Source organism: Rhopilema esculentum, chromosome 10 (assembly GCF_057945365.1).
Source record: "Rhopilema esculentum isolate cy_ngs chromosome 10, ASM5794536v1, whole genome shotgun sequence".
Classification (NCBI taxonomy): Eukaryota; Metazoa; Cnidaria; class Scyphozoa; order Rhizostomeae; family Rhizostomatidae; genus Rhopilema; species Rhopilema esculentum.
Genome location: NC_142824.1, coordinates 1,081,213 through 1,104,680, shown reverse-complemented (window position 1 = coordinate 1,104,680; position 23,468 = coordinate 1,081,213). Strand labels below are relative to the sequence as shown.

Sequence of the window (23,468 nt, the reverse complement as noted above, 5' to 3'; positions counted from 1 at the left end):
GCCTACACTCGCTTTTTTGCACCCACCAGAAAAAACTAGATTAAATGTCATCGAAATAGTGAACTACTGTGCAAATAATAAATAAATAGGTGAAGTTACAATATACAAACATGTTTTAACTAAAGATAGAGAGGACAAATATATAAGGAGTATGAATACACTTACTATACCTTAGGTAAAATGAATCGGTCTTTTATGTTATAGCAATGCCTGATGCAAATACAACTTGACATCACTAAGGCCCTAGGTTCTGATGCAGTGGAAGATACACAATTAATGGTGTCGTGGCATCGTTCAGACATTTGCTTGCAGCGATGTGTACCTTTGACTACCCACGTGTGAATTAAAACATGAACAAGGTAGAAGCTTCAACAAACATCAGATTCGGACAAAGATTGACGATTGCAGCCATTGACGTGGAAACCAGACTTAATGGCGACAGCCACTCTGGCTGTCATAAACAAGGTTATCGTTGTATTTACTGGTCTCCTTTTAGAGGTGGAGATAGTTGTGAAACCTGGGGAAACAGCTGCACCAGTCATTCTTTGCTTCTCAATTTGTTATTTTTCGTATAATTTTCATGTGTCCATAAAATCCCCATTTCCATAAGAGTTTATATAATATACTTTGAGAACCTAAGCGACCTAAACAAGAGTGCCCGAGAAAACTATACAAGAATGTTTGTAACTCATTCTTGTTGTGTAACCAATTTCTCCCATATATCTATCATATTGTCAAGTCCGGTTAGATAGCCATCTTCTCTATTGCCTTCTTTCCATTCATCTCGATGGTTCAAAGGCAAATTTTGAGGAACAGGTGTCGTTTTTCCAAAATCAATTAACCAGATGCCTGTTTTACCTCCTGAATCGTGGACAAAAAGCAGCGAACTACCAATTACCTGAAATGCAAAAATTATAAACTTAAAGATTATCAAAGGATTTGGTTTGAAATTCATCAGCTGTATTAAGATGCATGAAAAAACTTTGTTACAAGTGGCCAATGCATCCCTTGTAAAAAACACTGACAGATAAATAAACTGTTTTAAAAAAGAGAAATGCGTGTTAGACTAGAGAGAAATCTCGACAAGCAACTAGTTGACTGCTGGAGTTCAACTTGTGTCAGTTCTTTCATTTTCGTATAAAACATCTTGGACACAGATGTGAAAAAGAAGAAGTCAAAACATGAAAATGTATCAAGCCCTTTATGGCAAGAAAAAACAAAGGAAAGGCATAAAAAATGCCATGTGCAACGTACTTTTTTGCATATTTTACGATGATTTTTGTATGGTTTTTTGACAGGTCACTCCTAAGCTGGCCGTAAATATAAAACTACTGCTCGCTCAGCTACGCCAGCATGTTTTCGAGGAAGTTCGGCAGTTCGAAACAGTAAAATATTATCAAGAAACCTGAATTTTTTTCGGCAGTCGAAACAGTAAAATATTATCAAGAAACCTGAATATGCTGCTCAGTGTTGGTCTTCTCATGCCAGTAGCATGCGTAAAGAAATATTTCTCTAGGAAACGAATTCCAAATCGATGTTTTGATCAAAATCAGCCCTCATCCACAGCAATGCTATGTTAGAGCTATTTTGAATGCAGCATTTTACTTTCAAGCTCCATACAAAGTTTCCAGAGAAAAAGTCCTGGATGGAGTCAGAAAATTTGCTATTGTATTTATTTGATATTACAGGCGAGTTGCATGACTGTTTATGTTGAAGCTAAAATTACTTGCCTCGTGCAATGAAAAAAACGGCGAGCTTTCAAGGGTGGCTCTGATCGCTTTAAGTCGTTGCAGGTATCCTTCCTAAAAAGGCAATTAAATAAGTAAGAAAGTTTATAGGTAACCAGCAAGGGCACTGGAGGACTCTGCTTAAACAGAATAAGACACTAATTCTACCTTCAAATCTTTTCTTTTTGTGATAAAATTGGCAAAGACTTTGCCAACATCTTCTTTCGTCTTTGTCTGTTTGAAATCTTTACACGGTTTTTGCTCACTTTTCTAAAATGGAAAAGGTAATAGTAAAACCTTCAAAAAAAATCTGATGGATATTCGTACAACAAACATCTCAAAAGAAGAGATTCCATGCAGGGCTACAAAAAGTGATGCAGGGCTTCTAGACTGGGAACTAAATTGGTAGGCCTAAAACATTCTCCTGACAATTTTTTTAAAATTTGTATTGCTACGGGCCATTTGAAACGATGTAGGAAGGTAAATTGTGAAAAAGACGTAAAACATTGTTATATCATTGTGGAATGTACCATTCTAAGTGTATCCGTAAAAAGCGTTTCTTGTCAATTTGCTCCTAGACCTACCTTTGGACCTTCCAAATAATTTTCCTTTTGCTACGGCGGAGATACATATTATGTTAATGGCCTCAAGCAAATCATTCGGGCTGAGCAGGAAACATACAAGAAAACTAGTTTACGGTATGCACGCTATGGTATGCACTTTCTTGTAAACACAGCAGAAAGATTTTAATTAGTTTTAGTCAAAGAACGTTCTTGCATCTGGCAAAAAATATGTCACGTCATTGCTGTGACTCACGTATATATTTTATGCGCAGCATGCTTGAAAATCACGACTATTTGGGTTGGTAAGGGCGGGGCAGGTAACTGCAGGTCGGTTTCCTTTTAGTAGTAGAGCACGAAGCTATCTTTTTACAAATTTAGGCTCGATGTTTATCTTTCTAACAAATTGCTCAGAAGTCTGCGTGTAATAGCAATATTGGTATCATCCGCAAAAAGAATTTCAACTTCTTTCTGCATTTGGTAAGTCGTTTATTACCGCAGTCATGCTAATAGGTGTGTAAATAAACTTACGACTTTTCTAGAATAGTGATTGTAAGGAAAGTATTATTTTGTCATAGGAATATTTGGTTGGCTAGGGTTGAGAGGAAAAATGCCTTTGAGAAAAGATTGATTGACAAGTTGAACTAGGGCTTGATATATGCAAGGTCCTGAAAATTTCAATAATTTTTATGGAGAAACTACAAGATCAAATAGATTTTTATGGATCAGGGTTTAGAAATATATTCTCAACCTCGTTATGTGTGGCAGAAGAAAGAGATATTGCATTTGGATTTCTATTGGCAAAATACGCTAGAGGAGACTTTGATGTTTTTGGTTTGCCTTTTGCAATGATATCCGAAACCTGAACAACTAATTGATCTTCATTCGATCCATTTCGTTATATGCTATTTCAATCTTTAAAACTATTTATGCTACAAGTGACAGAGGATTTATGTAAGTGAGTAATCGTTTTTTTTTCTCAACAGATTTTATATGTTAACTGTTTATAGCAAAACGGATTTTAAAGATGGGGGGTTGAGATTTATTTTTTCATATCAATCAAAAGTTTGAAAACAACAAGGTTAACGCATGATACTATGGCATTTGTAGCGAGGAAAGTCGTAGGGTCACCGAGTCCTCACTACAAATGCCACTTATAATGTTCTATGATAAATTAACTTTGATAAATTAAATTAACATATACTTGCTAAATCAAGACAAGGAAAAAAAACAAAAACCAACAACAAAAAGAGGAAAAAGAGGGGTTAGGCTGCTGTTTTTCCAGAAAGTGTAACTGAGACGTCCAGTAGTTTTAATGAAAGAAATAGTTGCTTCTAGGATGATTCTGTTTGCAAAGGTGCTTCCATTTGGATTCCCATATAACAACAAATGACAAAGATCCTTTGAGTTTATGCTAGCAACATCATATCCGGCATCCGAGACTTGACCAAGGAGATCTTGGCGCTGAGCTGTAAACTGGGGGCAGTGCAGGAGGTAATGCTCATTATCTTCTTTTCCTGTACCACAAATACAAACTGGACCCAAGCAGTCAAAATTATGCCGAAATCTGTGCTCATTCAGAGTACTGAAACTAACTCGAAGACTTGTTATTAGCTTAACACCCAAAATATCATAGATGTTGTAAACAGGGTTTTTCACGGGTCTGATGATTCGAAACAATTTGCTCTTGAAAACCGCCAGAGAAGGAGAATCATGTAAAGATTTGTCCAACAGGTTCCGCTCATATATTGTGTTATAAAAAAATAAGAGCTGGAAAAACGCACAGTTCTACCTACATTTTGCTCATAACAACGCGGGTTTCTTAAATTATAATCAACTGAGCGCTGTTCAGGTATCTCATTTAAAAGGTAATCATTTAATGAAAAGAAATGACATAATCTTCGGCACCTCTGTCGGTCAAAAAGTGTTTTCCTTCAACTCAGCTGTAAGGTTTGTGAATATTTTGTCGACATCACGCTCAACTTTTGAACGTTTTTTAAATTTTTTTTTCATCACTTAACAAATTTACAGTACTGCAGCACTAAATCAAAACTCAGTCTTTTTGGGTAAACCTCCCCTTTTAACATGACTTGATATCTTGAAAATATATATCGATAAACTGTTATCAAAATAGTATGGCTAATAGAGCTGTTTATGTGCCTTCAATAAAGAAAAATTTCACTTTGAAACAATAACTCAATGGAACAAATGACGAACCACATGACCATTCAACTTCTGCATGATCCCATTGTATTAATCACCTATCAAAGACTTTTCAAGAACGGGCTGATTCTGAAACAAAGACCTGTTCAGACCAGGTGAATTTACAAAGAACATGTCAGAATACATTATTTGACCAACCATAACAGCACAAGAGGAAGCAATACAATTACAGAAAGCTGAAATGCAATGCAATTTAATTATCATGGTAATTACCTTAATGCCTTCTATTCGAAAGCCAAGAGTGGCTGTAGAGCTGAGCATTTCACGCCATTGCATGTACCTTGGTTTAGTTATTCCTCCTTGTTTTCTCTCTTCATCTGTAGGCTCCGTTGGATCTATAGCAATCATTTTTTCGTACAGATCCTAGAAAAGTAAATGGCAATTTCTTGAATCTTTGAAAAATCTCTGCTTTAGTTTCCTCTACCTTCTTTTTTTGACATTTGTTCGTAGCATTTAACCAAACAGTCAGGACGAAAAAAAGTTGATCATAGAACCATGAAAGGGTCGCAATCTTGAGCTCTAGGCTGTCACTGTAGAACAAATCAATATTCCAAACAAACCCATATGAGCCACACATTTTTTCTTCTCCAGTCTCAACCAGCCACGAATCATCTGTAAAATTCACTTGCGTCTCGATGACTTATTTTCGGGATTCAAAATGCTGACTTCAGGAAAAAAGCTTTTGTTCGCGGGCTCGCAGACCCTACTGAAGAAGCCACATTGTTCAATGATAAAATTCAATGAAGTAACTGAAACAGCAAGGCTCCAAACAAGCCAGGCTTTCAGGGAGCAGATCATGTTTAACCTAACTCCTCTCCTTGTTGATTCCTGGTCTTCACAGTCAATTTCTGACTTATATGAGAACACGGTTTCCAGACTGTGTCAAGTTAGACCAAATTGCATTCATGATATATATACTCATTGATCACACTAGTTTAAAAAATTGTGAATTCCGTAATTAGATCGGTCTCAACTGCAATGAAATCTGGCAAAATGAGTTGACAAACCTTTCTTATCTTGGGTTGTTTTCCGGCTGCAGACAATTCTTTTTCCAAATAGGTCCTGTAATTCCAAAACAAAGAGAAACTGGTTCAGCCTCATTACAATCAAAATCATTCAATTTAAAAATCAAATGATGGGCTTACAAATAACACACAAAGAGGTAAACATTTGAGGTTTTATTCTAATTTTTACAAAAGATTTGAAAAATTTATTGGGTTTTTCATAAATCGCATTTTTATTAGCATTCCGTCATCCGACATCAGTATCAAGCAGGTTGCCATTACAAAGATATGAATTCATGTCTGAAAGCGTATATTCCTTGTTTGCAGGACCCTGGTTTTGAAATTAAATGATTGCCTTTGCTATTCAAATGTGCATTGATTTTGTTCTGGTTTGGAAAATAATTTTTCTTGCAGCACCTAGCAAGTTTGCTTGAAATTCAGAAAAATGATAGGGAGAAGCTTCTTTAAAGCCTAGTCCAAATAAGCGGTCACCCTTACGATTGAGCTCAAACTGGACTGTCCAGAGAAGCTGTCCAGAGAAGCTTAAAAGTGGTGAAAGTGACAATTTTATTTAAAATTGACAGTATTGTTAAAGTTTTTAAGCTATTCCAGCAATCGAACAGCAGTTCCTTTATCAACAGCAATAGCAATTAAATAAGCGCCCATCCTAACAGCTGGAGAATTTAATAAGCACCCAGGGCGTTTAATCGGTAGTTTGTTGTATTGTGCTTAGAATTGTCAGTTTTACTTGACTTGTGTGTTTTGTAATTGAAACATTTATGTTAAATAGCTGTGACATTTAGCAGAAATTGAAAAAACAAATGAAAAAACAAAAACAATTTGTGAGATTTTAGCCCTTAAAATTTGGCTCATAGTTTCAACTTCACAGGCCACAAACCACTGAGCGGTTACAGTCATAGGCAGTCAAACCAAAGACTGGTTGACAGTGGTAAAAAAAATGCATTCAGTTTTATGCTATTCACCAACCTTATTCCAATCTTGCAGTCCATGACTGAAGGTGAATCAAAATCTGCCAATAAATCTTCCATTTCTGTAAAAGCTGATTCAAAGTCAAGAGTTCAAATCCATTTTTTCTAAGAATGGTAAGCAATATACAAGAAAGAGGGGGTTATATTATACATTTTAGGTTCTAAACGAAATTGATACACTTCAAAAATGAGCTATGGCACCAGGAAGTTATCCAGATATCTGTGGTCTATTCTTTGTGTAATTTTGGCTAAGTATCCTTAAAACGCTTACAAGTTGAAAAACACTAAAACCATTTGCAGCAGAACCCGTTTCGAAGAATAACAAAATGTCAGTATTACTATGGGTATAAAAGCCACCTTAGCATTACTATGTCAGGCGAATTAGGTTATTTACGTGTTGTTTGATAGTAAAACGGAACTCATTCATAGCACTGATCTTACCAAGGTTCCAAAAGTGGTTGCCTTGCTTTCAATAGCATGCCTTGAAAAGATCTAATAACTTTTCAGAAGCCACGATTATAAAATATCCTCAAGCCTTCTAGATATCAGTGGTACAAGCTAACTGGGCAATTTTGTCCCAGTCTTAAGAAATTCTATCCAATTTTGTTGCACAAGCTTAAATATATTGCAACAACACCAGAAAATCAATCAAAACCATCTGATATCTTTCAGCCTATGGATATTAATTTATGAGTAAAGTAGCTTTAGTAAAAATTGAGTGCATTTTCCAGCAAACTGGAAGCATCAAAATTTGGTAAGTCTCCTTTCCTTCTACAGCAACCATGGTGCCACCTCGGGTAATTACTGTATCCTGTGCTTGTCCCAATATACAGATCTGTTGGAAGGTCTGTTATTATCATGCAAACAGACATTGTGAATTAAATGTCATAGCGAAGGATTGACAAAATGTATTGTAGAGGTTTGTGTCAGTACCTAGAGAATTTCACATTAATTTTATTTAATCAGGTAAAATTGTATCCACATTTCCCAACAAGGCATGCCTCGCAACGATCCAAATTATTTAGTTTGATATACAGTAGCTGTCTGGTCGCAAATGGCTTTAGGTGATTGAAGGTGGTTGAGGGTAGTTTTGGGTAGTAGTTGTATGTGGTTTGTATGTAGACTGCAGCATTAATCCCAATTATTCATCACAGACAGTTGAAAATTACTGAAAGGATACATTCATCATTTTCATGGACCTGTCCTTTATATTCAGGAATGTATGGTCTTAGAACATCTTTCATTAGTTTGCACAAACATTCAATTTCATTGCTTGATGCTTTTTTCAGAATTGTTCCGTGTTTACCGGCCTTAAAAGACCCTACAATAAAAAAGAAAACAATCATACCGACAAATTCACAACAAGGCTTTTAAGGCGTTGGAAGAGATCCTAAAAATATCATAAAATAAACATTAGCATGGATAGACTTCTATCCCTATATTCCTTTAAATAATGCAAATATACACAATACCTCATTATATCCAGTTGGCATACTTTTGGCATGCCTATCTTGGCAAATTATTAAAATCTCAGGTGTTGCAAGACGGAACAAAATGCTTTGAGAATTAATTTTAGTTTATTTTGACAGTGAACGGTACCATTAATGGCTCAAATGAAAATTTTTTATGTACAGTAAATGATTGGAGGTTGCCTCCAGACGTAATACATCGCAATAAAAAACTGTGCTGGAAAGATGATGTAAGAGATCACGTGATATCTCTTGCGCGAGCGATCGCTCTAAAAACAACAATAATAATAATAATAATAATAATAATAATAATAATAATAATAATAATAATAATAATAATAATAATAATAATAATAATAATGGAAACTTTTCATTTTCAATTCAATTAAAACTACAATTACAAATTTCACTATTACAAAGGTAATTTGCAATTGGCTAGCCTGGGTTTACAAAGAAAAAGACTATTACAAGCATAAACAAAAGAAATTAACAAAAAAAAGGGAAAAGTGTGTTCGTCATTGTTTGTTTTAGAAGTCGTCAGTAGCAGAGATCGTTAGAATTGAAGAAGTTCAGGATTATTCCAAGATTTATTTCTGCGGCAGAAAATGTAATAGGTAGTACGGATAGTTAAGTTGGATAGTTTGGAGATCATGAAGCGGAGATGATTCTCGCTGATATCTAGAGCGTTGCACATGTCGATGAAAGAGGAGCAGGAGAGACCAAAGATACCTAGGGAACTGATAGAAAGATTAACAAACATGATAGAAGATTAGGCTGAGCTTAGGCTGTGAATGAGATTCGAGTTTGTCTCTCTTTTGCGGTTATCATTAACATCCAAGTTAGTTTCGTATCCTACTGTAAGCTCGAGTATGAATAGCCGATGGTCAGAAGTGACTAGAAGTAGATCAGGACGGAAAGAGTCTCCTGTTATGATAGAGGGTGAGAGATAACCTGAAAGGTCTGCGTAAAGAGAGCAATTAGGTATAGCTTTTAAAGATTGTGCTAGGAAGTTCAATGCAGAGTTATGGCGCCATGTGTAACGGCCTTCTTCGAGGTATGTTTTGCAGCCTGCAACAATGTGAAGTAACGTTTCTGGCATATGGCAAAAAGAGCAATCGGACGACTGAGTAATGTTCCATTTAGATAGGTTTTTTCGGTTTCGGTGGCAAGGGAGTTGCTAAGATATTTGATAGTAAAACTGTAAATGTTCTTGGGCATGTTGCTTTGAGCCGTGGTCCATATTTTAGAGGCTATAGGAAGAGAGTGGTCAAAGATGAAGGAAAGAACGGTACCTTGAGATACAAGATGGTTTTGAAGGCGCTCTTTATGTTCTGATCTAACAGCCTTCAATACTTTTCTAGTATTCCTGTAAACATCATATTGGATGTTCATGCTCTGGCTGGTATTTTTCCACAAAGATTGGATGTTTTTGTTGGGAGAGGATTTCAGTGCATTACGACAAACAGTTTGACACTGCATGAATTTAACAGAAGGAAGAATCAAGTTAAGACCGAACTGGTTTTTTGACAGAATAATGCCACTTAAAGTAGCACTTATGGGTAAATCGAGCCAACGGCGGATAAATGCAGAAACTTGATTATCAAGGTTTTCGACGATCCAGGTTTTTGATAGATCGGCTACTGTGAGGTGCCACGAAACTTGTGAGAGAAGATAGCTGTTATAAAGAAGCAGCTTATTCTTTGGATGGAGAGGTAAAGAATCAATTTGCGTTAGGAGTTCTGTGAAGATGGAGCTGAGCTTAGACATATGTTCTTGGTTGCTCATATTAAAGTCGAAGTGACGCCCAAGATACTCAAAAGACTCTCCAGTTATGACAGGAGGGACCATTTCATTATTGATGAAGAGCTTTGGCTGATATTGTAGGGAGCGTGTTGAGAATTTTTAAATACCAAAGGTTGTGCATTTGTCTACTCTTATAATCATGTTAGACCATTGACACCATCTTGTAAAGCAGTTTAAGAGGATCATAATAATAATAATAATGGAAACTTTTCATTTTGAATTCCTGTTAAAACTACAATTACAAATCTCACTATTACAAGGTAATTTGTAACTGGCTAGCCTGTGTTTACAAAATAAAAACTATTACATCGTAGTAATGAGAAAAAAAAAATTGTTAAAAGGGGTGTAGCTCTGGATTAGTCCAAGTTTTGTTTCTACAGCAGAATATATAGTATGTGGTGCGAATGGAGATGCTTGTAAGTTTGGAGATGAGGTAGCGTTTCTGTTGATGATCAATGGACAAAGAGTCACACATGTCGATGAATGAGCTGCAGGAGTCGCCAAAAATACCAAGTGAACTGATGGAAAGATTGACAAACGAGACTGACTTAAACTGACGTTTTAAGTCAGATACGAGGGTGGCATATTTCCCTGACTTTCTGACAGCATTGCAGTTGAGATTTGTTTCAAAGCCTATGGTTAGCTCTAAAACGTACAGACAGTTTTCCTTAGTTTTGAGAAGTAAGTCAGGGCGTAGTTGATCTCCAGTTATGATAGAAGGGGAAAGAAAGCCTGGTAAATCTGCGTAGAGAGAAGACCCATTTATTGCTTGGAAGGAAGTGGCTAGAAAGTTTAATGCAGAATTATGACGCCAAGTATAGCGTCCTTGGTCAAGGTACACTTTGCATCCAGCAACAACGTGTAGAAGTGTTTCTGGAAGAAGACAGAATTCACAGTCAGATGTTTGACTAAGGTTCCATTTCAGCAGATTTTTACGAGTTGGAAGAGTGTTGTTAAGGTACTTGATGGTAAAGTTAAAGATGTTACTAGGCAAATTGCTTTGTGTACTTGACCAAATACCGTTCAGCTTTTCCAGTGAATGTTTCAGTAGGAAGGTAATTGTGGCTCCCTGAGATGTTAAGTTTTGGGAGAGACGTTCTTTGTTGTCTGATTTGACAGCCTTTAATACCTCTTTAGTATTACGATAGATGTCGTACTGTAGGTTCGTGCCATGACTGGTGTTTTTCCATTATAATAATATAATATTATAATAATAATAATAATAATAATAATAATGAACAATGCAAAAAGGTACGATACATATACTTTGTGAGCAAAAGTATTGCATAGGCTGAAACAGAATGGCTCAACGCGGCAAAAAAATTTAGCGAACCAAAATTCAAGTGGCCATCGATAACCCAATGTAAAAATATTCAGTGTCCTCTGCATACATGTTTAGCATCCCTTTTGAAGGAACTTTAGGTAGGTCGTTTACTTGGACAGCAAATAGCCTTGGATCAAGCAAGGACCCCTGGGGTACACCAAATTTTACTTCTGCCATGTCCGATCTTTGATCTCCTACAACTGCAAATTTTTTCCTCTGTTCTAGATAGTTTCAAAGATGTTGTAAAGACCACCGGCTATGCCGATTTGTTTCAGTTTCAAAGATATTATAAAGACCACCGGCTATGCCGATTTGTTTCAGTTTCAAAGATGTTGTAAAGACCACCAGCTATGCCGATTTGTTTCAGTTTCAAAGATATTATAAAGACCACCTGCTATGCTGAATTGTTTCAGTTTCAAAGATATTATAAAGACCACCGGCTATGCCGATCTGTTTCAGTTTCAAAGATGTTGTAAAGACCACCGGCTATGCCGATTTGTTTCAGTTTCAAAGATATTATAAAGACCACCGGCTATGCCGATCTGTTTCAGTTTCAAAAATGTTATAAAGACCACCGGCTATGCCGATCTGTTTCAGTTTCAAAGATGTTGTAAAGACCACCGGCTATGCCGATTTGTTTCAGTTTCAAAGATGTTGTAAAGACCATTGGCTATGCCGATTTGGTTCAGTTTCAAAGATGTTGTAAAGACCACCGGCTATGCCGATTTGTTTCAGTTTCAAAGATGTTGTAAAGACCACCGGCTATGCCGATTTGTTTCAGTTTCAAAGATGTTGTAAAGACCACCGGCTATGCCGATCTGTTTCAGTTTCAAAGATATTATAAAGACCACCGGCTATGCCGATCTGTTTCAGTTTCAAAAATGTTATAAAGACCACCGGCTATGCCGATCTGTTTCAGTTTCAAAGATGTTGTAAAGACCACCGGCTATGCCGATTTGTTTCAGTTTCAAAGATGTTGTAAAGACCATTGGCTATGCCGATTTGGTTCAGTTTCAAAGATGTTGTAAAGACCACCGGCTATGCCGATTTGTTTCAGTTTCAAAGATGTTGTAAAGACCACCGGCTATGCCGATTTGTTTCAGTTTCAAAGATGTTATAAAGACCACCGGCTATGCCGATCTGTTTCAGTTTCAAAGATATTATAAAGACCACCATCTATGCCGATTTGTTTCAGTTTCAAAGATATTATAAAGACCACCGGCTATTCCGATTTGTTTCAGTTTCAAAGATGTTGTAAAGACCATTGGCTATGCCGATTTGTTTCAGTTTCAAAGATGTTAGAAAGACCACCGGCTATGCCGATCTGTTTCAGTTTCAAAGATGTTGTAAAGACCACCGGCTATGCCGATTTGTTTCAGTTTCAAAGATGTTGTAAAGACCACCGGCTATGCCGATTTGTTTCAGTTTCAAAGATGTTGTAAAGACCACCGGCTATGCCGATTTGTTTCAGTTTCAAAGATGTTGTGAAGACCACCAGCTATGCCGATTTGTTTCAGTTTCAAAGATGTTATAAAGACCACCGGCTATGCCGATCTGTTTCAGTTTCAAAGATGTTGTAAAGACCACCGGCTATGCCGATTTGTTTCAGTTTGAAAGATGTTATAAAGACCACCAGCTATGCCGATTTGTTTCAGTTTCAAAGATGTTGTAAAGACCACCGGCTATGCCGATCTGTTTCAGTTTCAAAGATGTTGTAAAGACCACCGGCTATGCCGATCTGTTTCAGTTTCAAAGATATTATAAAGACCACCGGCTATGCCGATCTGTTTCAGTTTCAAAAATGTTATAAAGACCACCGGCTATGCCGATCTGTTTCAGTTTCAAAGATGTTGTAAAGACCACCGGCTATGCCGATTTGTTTCAGTTTCAAAGATGTTGTAAAGACCATTGGCTATGCCGATTTGGTTCAGTTTCAAAGATGTTGTAAAGACCACCGGCTATGCCGATTTGTTTCAGTTTCAAAGATGTTGTAAAGACCACCGGCTATGCCGATTTGTTTCAGTTTCAAAGATGTTATAAAGACCACCGGCTATGCCAATCTGTTTCAGTTTCAAAGATATTATAAAGACCACCATCTATGCCGATTTGTTTCAGTTTCAAAGATATTATAAAGACCACCGGCTATTCCGATTTGTTTCAGTTTCAAAGATGTTGTAAAGACCATTGGCTATGCCGATTTGGTTCAGTTTCAAAGACGTTATAAAGACCACCGGCTATGCCGATTTGTTTCAGTTTCAAAGATGTTGTGAAGACCACCGGCTATTCCGATTTGTTTCAGTTTCAAAGATGTTGTAAAGACCATTGGCTATGCCGATTTGGTTCAGTTTCAAAGACGTTATAAAGACCACCGGCTGTGCCGATTTGTTTCAGTTTCAAAGATGTTATAAAGACCACCGGCTATGCCGATTTGTTTCAGTTTCAAAGATGTTATAAAGACCACCGGCTATGCCGATTTGTTTCAGTTTCAAAGGTGTTGTGAAGACCACCGGCTATGCCGATTTGTTTCAGTTTCAAAGATGTTGTAAAGACCACCGGCTATGCCGATTTGTTTCAGTTTCAAAGATGTTGTAAAGACCACCGGCTATGCCGATTTGTTTCAGTTTCAAAGATATTATAAAGACCACCGGCTATGCCGATTTGTTTCAGTTTCAAAGATGTTGTAAAGACCACCAGCTATGCCGATTTGTTTCAGTTTCAAAGATATTATAAAGACCACCTGCTATGCTGAATTGTTTCAGTTTCAAAGATATTATAAAGACCACCGGCTATGCCGATCTGTTTCAGTTTCAAAGATGTTGTAAAGACCACCGGCTATGCCGATTTGTTTCAGTTTCAAAGATATTATAAAGACCACCGGCTATGCCGATCTGTTTCAGTTTCAAAAATGTTATAAAGACCACCGGCTATGCCGATCTGTTTCAGTTTCAAAGATGTTGTAAAGACCACCGGCTATGCCGATTTGTTTCAGTTTCAAAGATGTTGTAAAGACCATTGGCTATGCCGATTTGGTTCAGTTTCAAAGATGTTGTAAAGACCACCGGCTATGCCGATTTGTTTCAGTTTCAAAGATGTTGTAAAGACCACCGGCTATGCCGATTTGTTTCAGTTTCAAAGATATTATAAAGACCACCGGCTATTCCGATTTGTTTCAGTTTCAAAGATGTTGTAAAGACCATTGGCTATGCCGATTTGGTTCAGTTTCAAAGACGTTATAAAGACCACCGGCTATGCCGATTTGTTTCAGTTTCAAAGATGTTGTGAAGACCACCGGCTATTCCGATTTGTTTCAGTTTCAAAGATGTTGTAAAGACCATTGGCTATGCCGATTTGGTTCAGTTTCAAAGACGTTATAAAGACCACCGGCTGTGCCGATTTGTTTCAGTTTCAAAGATGTTATAAAGACCACCGGCTATGCCGATTTGTTTCAGTTTCAAAGATGTTATAAAGACCACCGGCTATGCCGATTTGTTTCAGTTTCAAAGGTGTTGTGAAGACCACCGGCTATGCCGATTTGTTTCAGTTTCAAAGATGTTGTAAAGACCACCGGCTATGCCGATTTGTTTCAGTTTCAAAGATGTTGTAAAGACCACCGGCTATGCCGATTTGTTTCAGTTTCAAAGATGTTGTAAAGACCACCGGCTATGCCGATTTGTTTCAGTTTCAAAGATGTTATAAAGACCACCGGCTATGCCGATCTGTTTCAGTTTCAAAGATGTTGTAAAGACCACCGGCTATGCCGATTTGTTTCAGTTTCAAAAATGTTGTAAAGACCACCGGCTATTCCGATTTGTTTCAGTTTCAAAGATGTTGTGAAGACCACCGGCTATGCCGATTTGTTTCAGTTTCAAAGATGTTGTAAAGACCATTGGCTATGCCGATTTGGTTCAGTTTCAAAGACGTTATAAAGACCACCGGCTATGCCGATTTGTTTCAGTTTCAAAGATGTTATAAAGACCACCGGCTATGCCGATTTGTTTCAGTTTCAAAGATGTTGTAAAGACCACCGGCTATGCCGATTTGTTTCAGTTTCAAAGATGTTATAAAGACCACTGGCTATGCCGATTTGTTTCAGTTTCAAAGATGTTGTAAAGACCACCGGCTATGCCGATTTGTTTCAGTTTCAAAGATGTTATAAAGACCACCGGCTATGCCGATCTGTTTTTTAAAGTCAATGAATAAAACCCTAATAATTTTTCCTGAGTCAAGAGCATGTTTCCAAGTTTCTGTGAGATCTAATAACAGAAGTTCTGTGGACCAACAACCTTGTTTATATGCCTGCTGGTTTGGAATTGCTATTGCAGATCCGATGTAGTGTTTATCAAACTACTCACAAATAATAGGCTTCTAAAACTTTGCTTGGAATTCCTAAGAGAGAGATAGGTCTATATTTTCCCTTTCTAAAGTTTTTCTAATTTTGAAAATGGTCTTAACTTTACTAACTTTCCATACAGGTGGGAACTTTGATTGTTCTTTGCATATTTTCATGACTTCAAATAATCCTTCAGTTGCAAAATCTCCAAATAGTTTCAAATCTTAATCCTTCAGTTGCAAAATCTCCAAAAAATTTTAAATCTTTTGAGGATATGCTATCATGGCCACCAGATTTATTTAATTTTACTTTCCTGTCTATCATTTCTTTTATTTTCTGTTCACTGATGGGAAAATCTTCAATCCTTTGTTGCTGGGAATAGTCAGGAATTGATCCGACCCAAGCTCATCATTATGGCATATCAGAGGCAAGATTCTTTCCTGCTGTTGCAAAGAAAATGTTTAAATGATCAGCTTTCTCTTTGTCCAAGCTCTGGATTTGGCCATTTTTACCTCTTACAAGACCAATCTTTGCATTTCTCTTCTTTCCTTGCATTTCTTTAACAGTTGTTTCAGTTAACAGTGATTGTCTTTGAAGTTTCAGTTATCTTTGTAGGCTTTTTCATGACATTTTTGAAATTAAGCAAATTTAAGTTGTTTAACAGACGTTTCCCTTGAATCATGTCTTTTCTAGTTCCTTTTTCAAACAACAAATCAGCGTTGAGATCCCCTAGTACAAGGATGCAAGTGCGATTTGATAACCATTAACCATGATCTGCTCATTCTTAATATCTTTATACATTATGTGGGGCCTTTATACGAGAGCGAAATTTGTGGGAAAAAGTGCTTTTGATCAATTCGAGGGTGTTGATTTCGAAAATCGATGTTATACGGGGATTTTGGGGGCAATCAGCCTCTTTTTCGTGTTTGAAATCTTGTTTTTGCGTATATGAAGTTAATCAACGAGAAAACAGTTTAAATAGAAATAAATTACAATTTTAAAGTTGATTAAGCATATTTCTTGCGCAAAAATGCTTAAAATTGAATTATGGTCTGTTAAGGGGGTCAAAAGCCTCGTTGTCACAAGAAAATTGTGTAATCTTCAATTTTTTTAACCTTGAATAGACATCTAAAAAGTTTAATACATCTTTTGTTAGGTCTAATTTTTGAATTGTCGTCCATAGGAACTAATTCAGGTATATTCTTGGTAACAAGTATCACTCTGACGATAGAATCCTCATTAATACCAACCATGATCTATCTACTAGGAAGCCCAACTGAGCACCAAACCACCTTGAAAATCATAGCGATTTAGATTGCATACAGAATATGAATCCTTGGGTTTTCTTTGCATGGCAGCAAGAGATTGAGAACTATGATTCCTTTTTCTCTTTCGAAATTCTGCAGTAAAAACCTAGATTTCCTTTGATTTCTTTAAAACACACAACAATCTTCGCTTTATCATTGCCCGGCTTGTCCATTCTTATTCAGTTGTGTACCCAAGCTCATCAGAGTGATCTAAAAAAGACCCCTTTCCACTGACTTCTATGAAAACGGTTTATATCCATTTTACTGGAATATAATACTCTACAAAAGAAGAAAGTAAATAGGGGTTCCTGCTCTGCTACACTACGATTCTGTCGCACTATTGTGGCTACAGCTGTACTTATTGTAAAAGGCTGAAGTTCAAGTTATATGATTCTTATTCTATAGGTTTATAGCTTCGTCTAGAATGGTGATAAAGGAACATATTGTACAACAAAACTGCCAACATTTCTATGGTAGGTTGCAAATGACCTATATACATGCAAAAATCTTGTCTTGCAAATGTTGCATTGAATCAAATTGAGATGGTGCTCTTTCTAAAGAAATCTTTGAGATCATGTGATATCGTCAGCAAAGACTTTGCTGCAGCCAAATCTTGGCCTAGACTGGTTGTAGAAAACAACTTTTTTAAGTGACTTTTCCAGATTAAAAAATGTACCTCTTCTTCCAAAGCCCACCCCTCTATCAGAGGTCTTCTGGATGAGCTTGGGTACACCAGACAGTGTTGTCGGGATTTTCTAAAACCTGAGAGGAGTTAAAACCTGATAGTGGCCTCGAAAATACTTGCCTTCTATTTTCAAAAAAACCGGAATAATATTTTTGCAACCTTTAAGGATTTGTCTGCAAAATTAAGTTGAAAATTAAAGAAAGAAAACAATTTTAAGGAAGCATTTTTGGCGTTCTGTGTCAATGGTCTCAACACTGTAGATGGTGCCATCAGAAGGACTGTAAGGGCTTAATTGCAGAAACTGGCACAAGTGACCAACGTTAGCTCCGATGAACTATAACGTGCGGATAAATTGAACAGGTACAACATAGAACTTGCTGCAGCCAAATGTTTGGTTTGCCCTAGATCTATCAAGGGACAAATGGAGCCCAAAATACTGCTACCATTCCAAACAAGTACACAAAGATTGTGACTGTCTTTGATAAATACAAGGACAACAGCATATACAGATGGTGAAAAAGCTGAGAGAGGTGAAATTAGCTATACGTCTTAACAAGTCTTGACATTAAGTCATGATACAAGTCATTAAATCATAACAAGTCATGACTTTAACAGCTTCCATATCAACGATTGGTCCCTACAATTCTGTCATTTAATACGAAATTAAAAACTTCAAACTGAGAACATTCAAGGAAAGCTGATCTGCATCTTTATCTTCATTTTCTTTATATTACATTTAGTAGCCTCTTTATTTTATCAAATTTTTGTAAACAGGTTATCATATTTAATAGTTTTTATCTTTAATTGTAAGCAGTTTTTTATCTTTAATAGTTAGGTTTATTTTGTTTCCTTGTTGGGACAATTGGAAAGCAGTTTAATTAGTATTGTACCCCAGGGTAAATATGTTTTGAATAAATAAAAATAAATAAACACAAAATGATTATTACAGGAAACAGTCCAAATTTCTATGACTATGTGTCTCCAATGTGCTCTACAACAAGATGTCTTATCAATTTTATTCTGATATTATTGGGTCTTATTATTGGGTTGAATCATTTGAAAATGCAACGACAATTCAAAATGCATTGTTTACTTTGGACACAAAATATTTGATTCGTTCTATTAAAGATAAAACATCATTTTTTGAATATGTATGTATATAGACATGGCCTGATACTGTTTACAAATAATATATACCACACAACATCATAATAAGGGCCTAGGGATGTGGCACTATGGTGGATCAATCCCCATTCTCAATGCATAAAGAAGCTGGTTTCTACTGTTGCTTTACAAAATTTTGCACTCCTCCCAAAGATGCTCTCAAGGCAATTTTGTTAAGAGGTGTGAAATAGAGCAAAGGAAGTTTCTTAGGAGCTTGCTTTATGGAGCTTCACTTTGCTTAGAGCAAGACCTTACTTCACAAGATCTTTTGTAAAAGCTTTCCAGTCATTTGTGGGTGCAAAAATTTTGATACAAAGAGTTAAAGATTTCCAAAGCCTTATTTTAACAAAAACCAAATGTACCTACCATCATGCCCAGCTAGTTGGACCCATGGGTACTTCTTTTTGTATGACTGAATAAACGGAGACCAGTGAATGGCTTTTCTGACTTGTCCCCACAGCTTTTTCTAAAGAAAAACAAATTAGTCAAAAAGAAACAAAACAAATTTGTGCCCATTTTTCTTAGAGTAAAAACTAAGAAACAGTTTAATGAACACAAAAGTCTGTGAAAATCAAAATAAAAAATATGCTAAAATTGGAAATTAAAATGGGTAGTTTGATCATTAACTCCTTTTTATGAAAGAAACAATGGCCTGTTACCTTCAATTAACACCTGGATATGAATTTATGTTTGCTATCGTCAAATTTGAAATAACGAAAGCTTATTTGGATCAAAGCAGTATTGTAAGAGCAGAATACATGTTAAAAATTCAAGCACTATTTATGCCACTGCAATTACATTATATAAGCTTTTGGTACCACAAAATTTGAAGATTGCACAAAATCCCGTAAACATAACATACTAAAGCACAATTCATCAAACACTCTTCAGAGCATCAATGTTGGAAGTATGCTAAAATGTAATTTCATTGTGAGTCAGTGAATGTGAGTCATTTGATAACAAACCACAGGTACATTAACAAAAGAAATTTTGTCAGATAAATTTTCAGCAGATAAACATTGTCGAAAAAAAATTTCGGACAACTTTTCAGATTTTTGTTGTGACAAAATTTCAGCAAAGATTTTTAACACAGAGATATTACAAATAACACAGAGGTATAAGAGGCAAAACCATACAGTTTGCTTCATATTCAGTCCCATAGGTACCAACTCCATGGAGACTTTGGGGCTTGAGCACCCATTCAGAATTGGGAGGCTGTATATTTTCTCAGTTTATGCGAAGGCAAATCAAAAGAGGTGATTTTAGCACTCAAAGAGTCTCTACTCTCTATCATTTGCGACAAGGGACAGTTGGAACTTTTTTTTCACAAAGTTAGTTCAAGAACCGACAAGGATGATGATGATTATGATGATGATGCCAATGATGAAAATAGTTATGAAGGTGATGTAAATGAGGATAATGGCAAGGTTGGCATTGACCAAGTTAAAAGGATACATAAATTTCATTTCTGACCTCGTGTGAATTCTCAAAAATCTTAAATGTAAAAAATTTCGTCATGGCCAAGTTTCGTCCCATTTTGAATTTGGTCGAAGAAAATTGCATCAAAATATTTGTCCAAAATTTTGTCACGATGAATATTTTTGTAGTTAATGTATTCAAAAACACTGTTCAAAGTTGCATCATTCAAGAACCGAATCATTTGAATACCAACCATTTCATAGGGAGGAGCAGAGTCATTCAATCTTGGATTCACAAAGAGCTCGAACAAACAATATGAGGAAGTACTTGAAAAACCCACATTATCGTTTTGACCAAAACAGCAGGCACGGATCTAGACTGGTTGCACAGGTTCAAAAAACCGGTCAAAGTTCAAGAGCTATGTTTCTCTGTGAATCTTGAATTTCTATCCAAAATGTCAACAGCAACAACTGCTGAATTTCTCCCTGATTGACTACAGTTCCTCTGTTTACATAATTGAGCCCCCACACAATTTTTTAATTACGTAAGGACAGCTATCCCTTGTTGCAAAAACTCTGACAGAGTTTCCAGCTTCCTGATTTAATTCAATTCAATTTGATGATGATGATGATGGTGGTGATGCTAATTCATCTTTTATCCCAAAGTATCCAAATTATTTAAAGACGAGGAAATCAGTCGTCACTCAAAGTGACAGTTTAGAGTATGCTATCTATGCGTCAATATTGAAACCGGTGGCTATTTTTATCTGTAAACCTGTGAAAACCGGTGCCCATATGCTTCCCTTATGTGAAAAAACCTGTGGCTAAAAAGCATATTGGATATCGGTATGAAAATAAGAATCTGAGGTCTTGTATTGAGGGACTAGACTTTCTTTCTCAGAAAAAATCACGAAAATTAGAATCGAAGTTGTAAGAAGAGGATCAAAGCCATGCTGAAAAGAATAAAAGTTTACACTCTAGAAAAAGGGGGGGCAAATTAATCACAATTTAATAACCTCACAAAATTTTCACTATCAGCAATATTTATGTACCATTAACACACAGGGAGTAAAGAACCCCGAAACCGGCCCAAGGTAATGTCTTTAAGAAAATATGAAAATAGAATGTAACAGGTACAAAAAGAGTAGTGGAAACTGGGCTAAAGAGTTATAATGCCCCCCACCACCAACATAAGGTTCATAAAAGAAATTAAAAGTTACTTTAAAGAAATAAACAAGAAATTAAAAGGATTAAAAGAGAAAAAAAATAGTAATTCAAAAAAGGTTGAACTGCTTGTGCGATAGAAAACGAACCTTGGGAGTTCTAGGCATGTGCAGGCGTGTGCTTGCCGTTGTGACAAGCCCACTTTTTACAAAGTGAAATCCCACTTTGTCAAGACCCCCATTTTACAAATTTTTGGCTACTAAAAACTAAAACTCTTGTTCCTTGGAAAACTCCCTGTGAAAGGAACCTTTGATATAAGGAGCTTCAGAAATTATGAACTTTTTTAAAGGGGAGCTTTAAATGCATACATACTATAGGAAAACATAGTGACAGAACGAGTCTGATGCCTAAGGAACAGAAACAAGTAAAAGGGCCATACAATGTTGGGGCTTTATTTAGGGGCTACTCAAATTTGGGGATGTTTCTAAAAATCTAAGAGCTTTTCTGACGTTACTTTTTGATTTCTTGAAAGAATATGCTGCCGGTGTAATATGCGTTTTGGTACCCTATGCAAAAGTGTAACATTGTGAAACGCAATGTGTTTCAAATTCTGTGATTTCATCGTAGTGCGATTTTATGACATGTTATAATTAACAAATTGAGCACAATGCTTTTTGAGTTTAAAATTTCACACTTTTCAATGAAGAAAACTTTGGAGTCGCTATTAATGTTGTACTTTTTGCAAAAACTTAACAAGGGAAATCATAGCACCGCTTCTTGTTAGTATCCCCTTGCTAGAAATAGTTTCGATTGTTCTTTACATTCTGAACAATATGAACCAGAACATTTGCGTTCCCAGACTGGTTCGCATGCTAAATTCCACCATTCGTTTCGGTTCCCTGTTTTTTAAAAGCTTGGGTACGATTTTGCATAACCAAAATTGCCATGCGTTTGTGTACCTGGACTGTTTGGCATGCAAAATTCCACGTTCGTTTTGGTACCCTATTGTTTAAGTGCCTGGGTACGATTTTGCATAACCAAAATTGCAATGCGTTTGTGTACCTGGACCGTTTTGCATGCTAAGTTCCACCATTCGTTTTGGTACCCTATTGTTTAAGTGCTTGGGTATTTTATTGCATTATCAAAATTGCCATGCATTTGAGTACCCGGACCGAAATGCATAAGGTTACCGAAACGCATATGACACCGGCATCAGGATTTTCTTCTTTGTTCTGTTGACACAAATGTGGACAAAAAGTTTGGTCATCTTACCTGCCTCCCAGGTTTTATACTCAGTGCTTCAGATGCTTCATTGTTTTCAGTGTTTTCACTATCACTCAGATTGTCATCAGTAATTGAAGTGTCAAAGCTACTCCAGCTGCATAAACTTGACGACGAAACTTGTCTATTTACGACCTCGTGTGACTGGTTCTCTACTGTCAAACAGCTTTGATTACAGACAATGTCAGTATCCATTCGGATGGCACTTGAAAATTCTCTCCTGTCAAAGTCAGTTTCAGCAGTTGATTGAATCTTTGTTGACTTTTGCTCCATTGATAATTTATTTGTTACTTTTTCATGACCAAAGGCAGGTGATCCATGCAATACTTCGCTTGACGTTGTGCTCACTTTAGTTGATAATGGCGGGCAAATGGTTGATTTAGATGACCTTGCAGAGTCGAATGGTGGCTGCATTGCTTCGCCGTTTCTCAAGGTGTCCTGCGCCATTTTTAAACTTAGTTTATCTTACAAAAAACTAAAAGGACATGTCTTGTCAGAAATCATTTAGTTGGGCCTAGTCTGGATCATACTGACCTTCAATCATTCATATCAGTAATATCTTGAACTGCAAGCAAGAAAACAGAATCCGGGCCCGCCTTCTTGAAGTATCTCTGTAGTAAATATAAAAACTACATCAATATGGTAAAAAACAGAACAAAATTGGAATTCCGTTCGTCTAAGCTGCCCAAAACCCGCGGCTAAGGTTGTTAGAGCTATCAACTTGTTTATCAAATGACCTCGGAATGAAACAATCAGCACTTTCCGAATCACTGCAACTTCCCTGCGAGATCATTGGCGAACACCCTTTATGTATGTAATGTGTGTATGCACGTACAATTCACGGGGGGGGGGGGGGGGGGGGGGGTTTGGTACTCCCATTATTACATAACAGAGGGGTCCAGTCAGGGTCAAAGAGGGCCAAAGATAAAATGTTAAAGAGCCCATTTGATGGCCATTTGGTAAGACCCTTAAATCGACTGGACCCGCTTTTAGGCCTTAATGGGAACACCCCCACCGGGT

At 36.7% G+C, this 23,468-nt stretch overlaps 1 protein-coding gene across 1 annotated transcript; it reads right to left on the bottom strand.

The window, feature by feature from the left end:
* Window positions 1-56: 56 nt before the first annotated feature.
* On the bottom strand, window positions 57-23,191 carry LOC148959191 (inositol-trisphosphate 3-kinase B-like). Its single transcript, XM_089110974.1, has 9 exons — window positions 22,440-23,191; window positions 18,952-19,051; window positions 7,684-7,824; window positions 6,502-6,574; window positions 5,518-5,572; window positions 4,724-4,873; window positions 1,896-1,997; window positions 1,731-1,802; window positions 57-898 (listed from the first exon to the last, which is right to left on the bottom strand). Exons 1-9 carry the CDS (start codon window positions 22,893-22,895, stop codon window positions 689-691), a joined length of 1,359 nt encoding a protein of 452 aa, XP_088967100.1. The 5' UTR covers window positions 22,896-23,191; the 3' UTR covers window positions 57-688.
* Window positions 23,192-23,468: the final 277 nt, after the last annotated feature.

Bases quoted from the DNA above. Each gene is read 5' to 3' on its own strand.
- LOC148959191 (XM_089110974.1), bottom strand. From the start codon at position 22,895: ATGGCGCAGGACACCTTGAGAAACGGCGAAGCAATGCAGCCACCATTC. The intron at 7,825-18,951 runs GTAGGTACATTT...TTTTTATTGTAG, and splicing joins CCAACTAGCTGGGCATGATG to GGTCTTTTAAGGCCGGTAAA. The intron at 1,998-4,723 runs GTAATTACCATG...TTTCCATTTTAG, and splicing joins TTCGAATAGAAGGCATTAAG to AAAAGTGAGCAAAAACCGTG.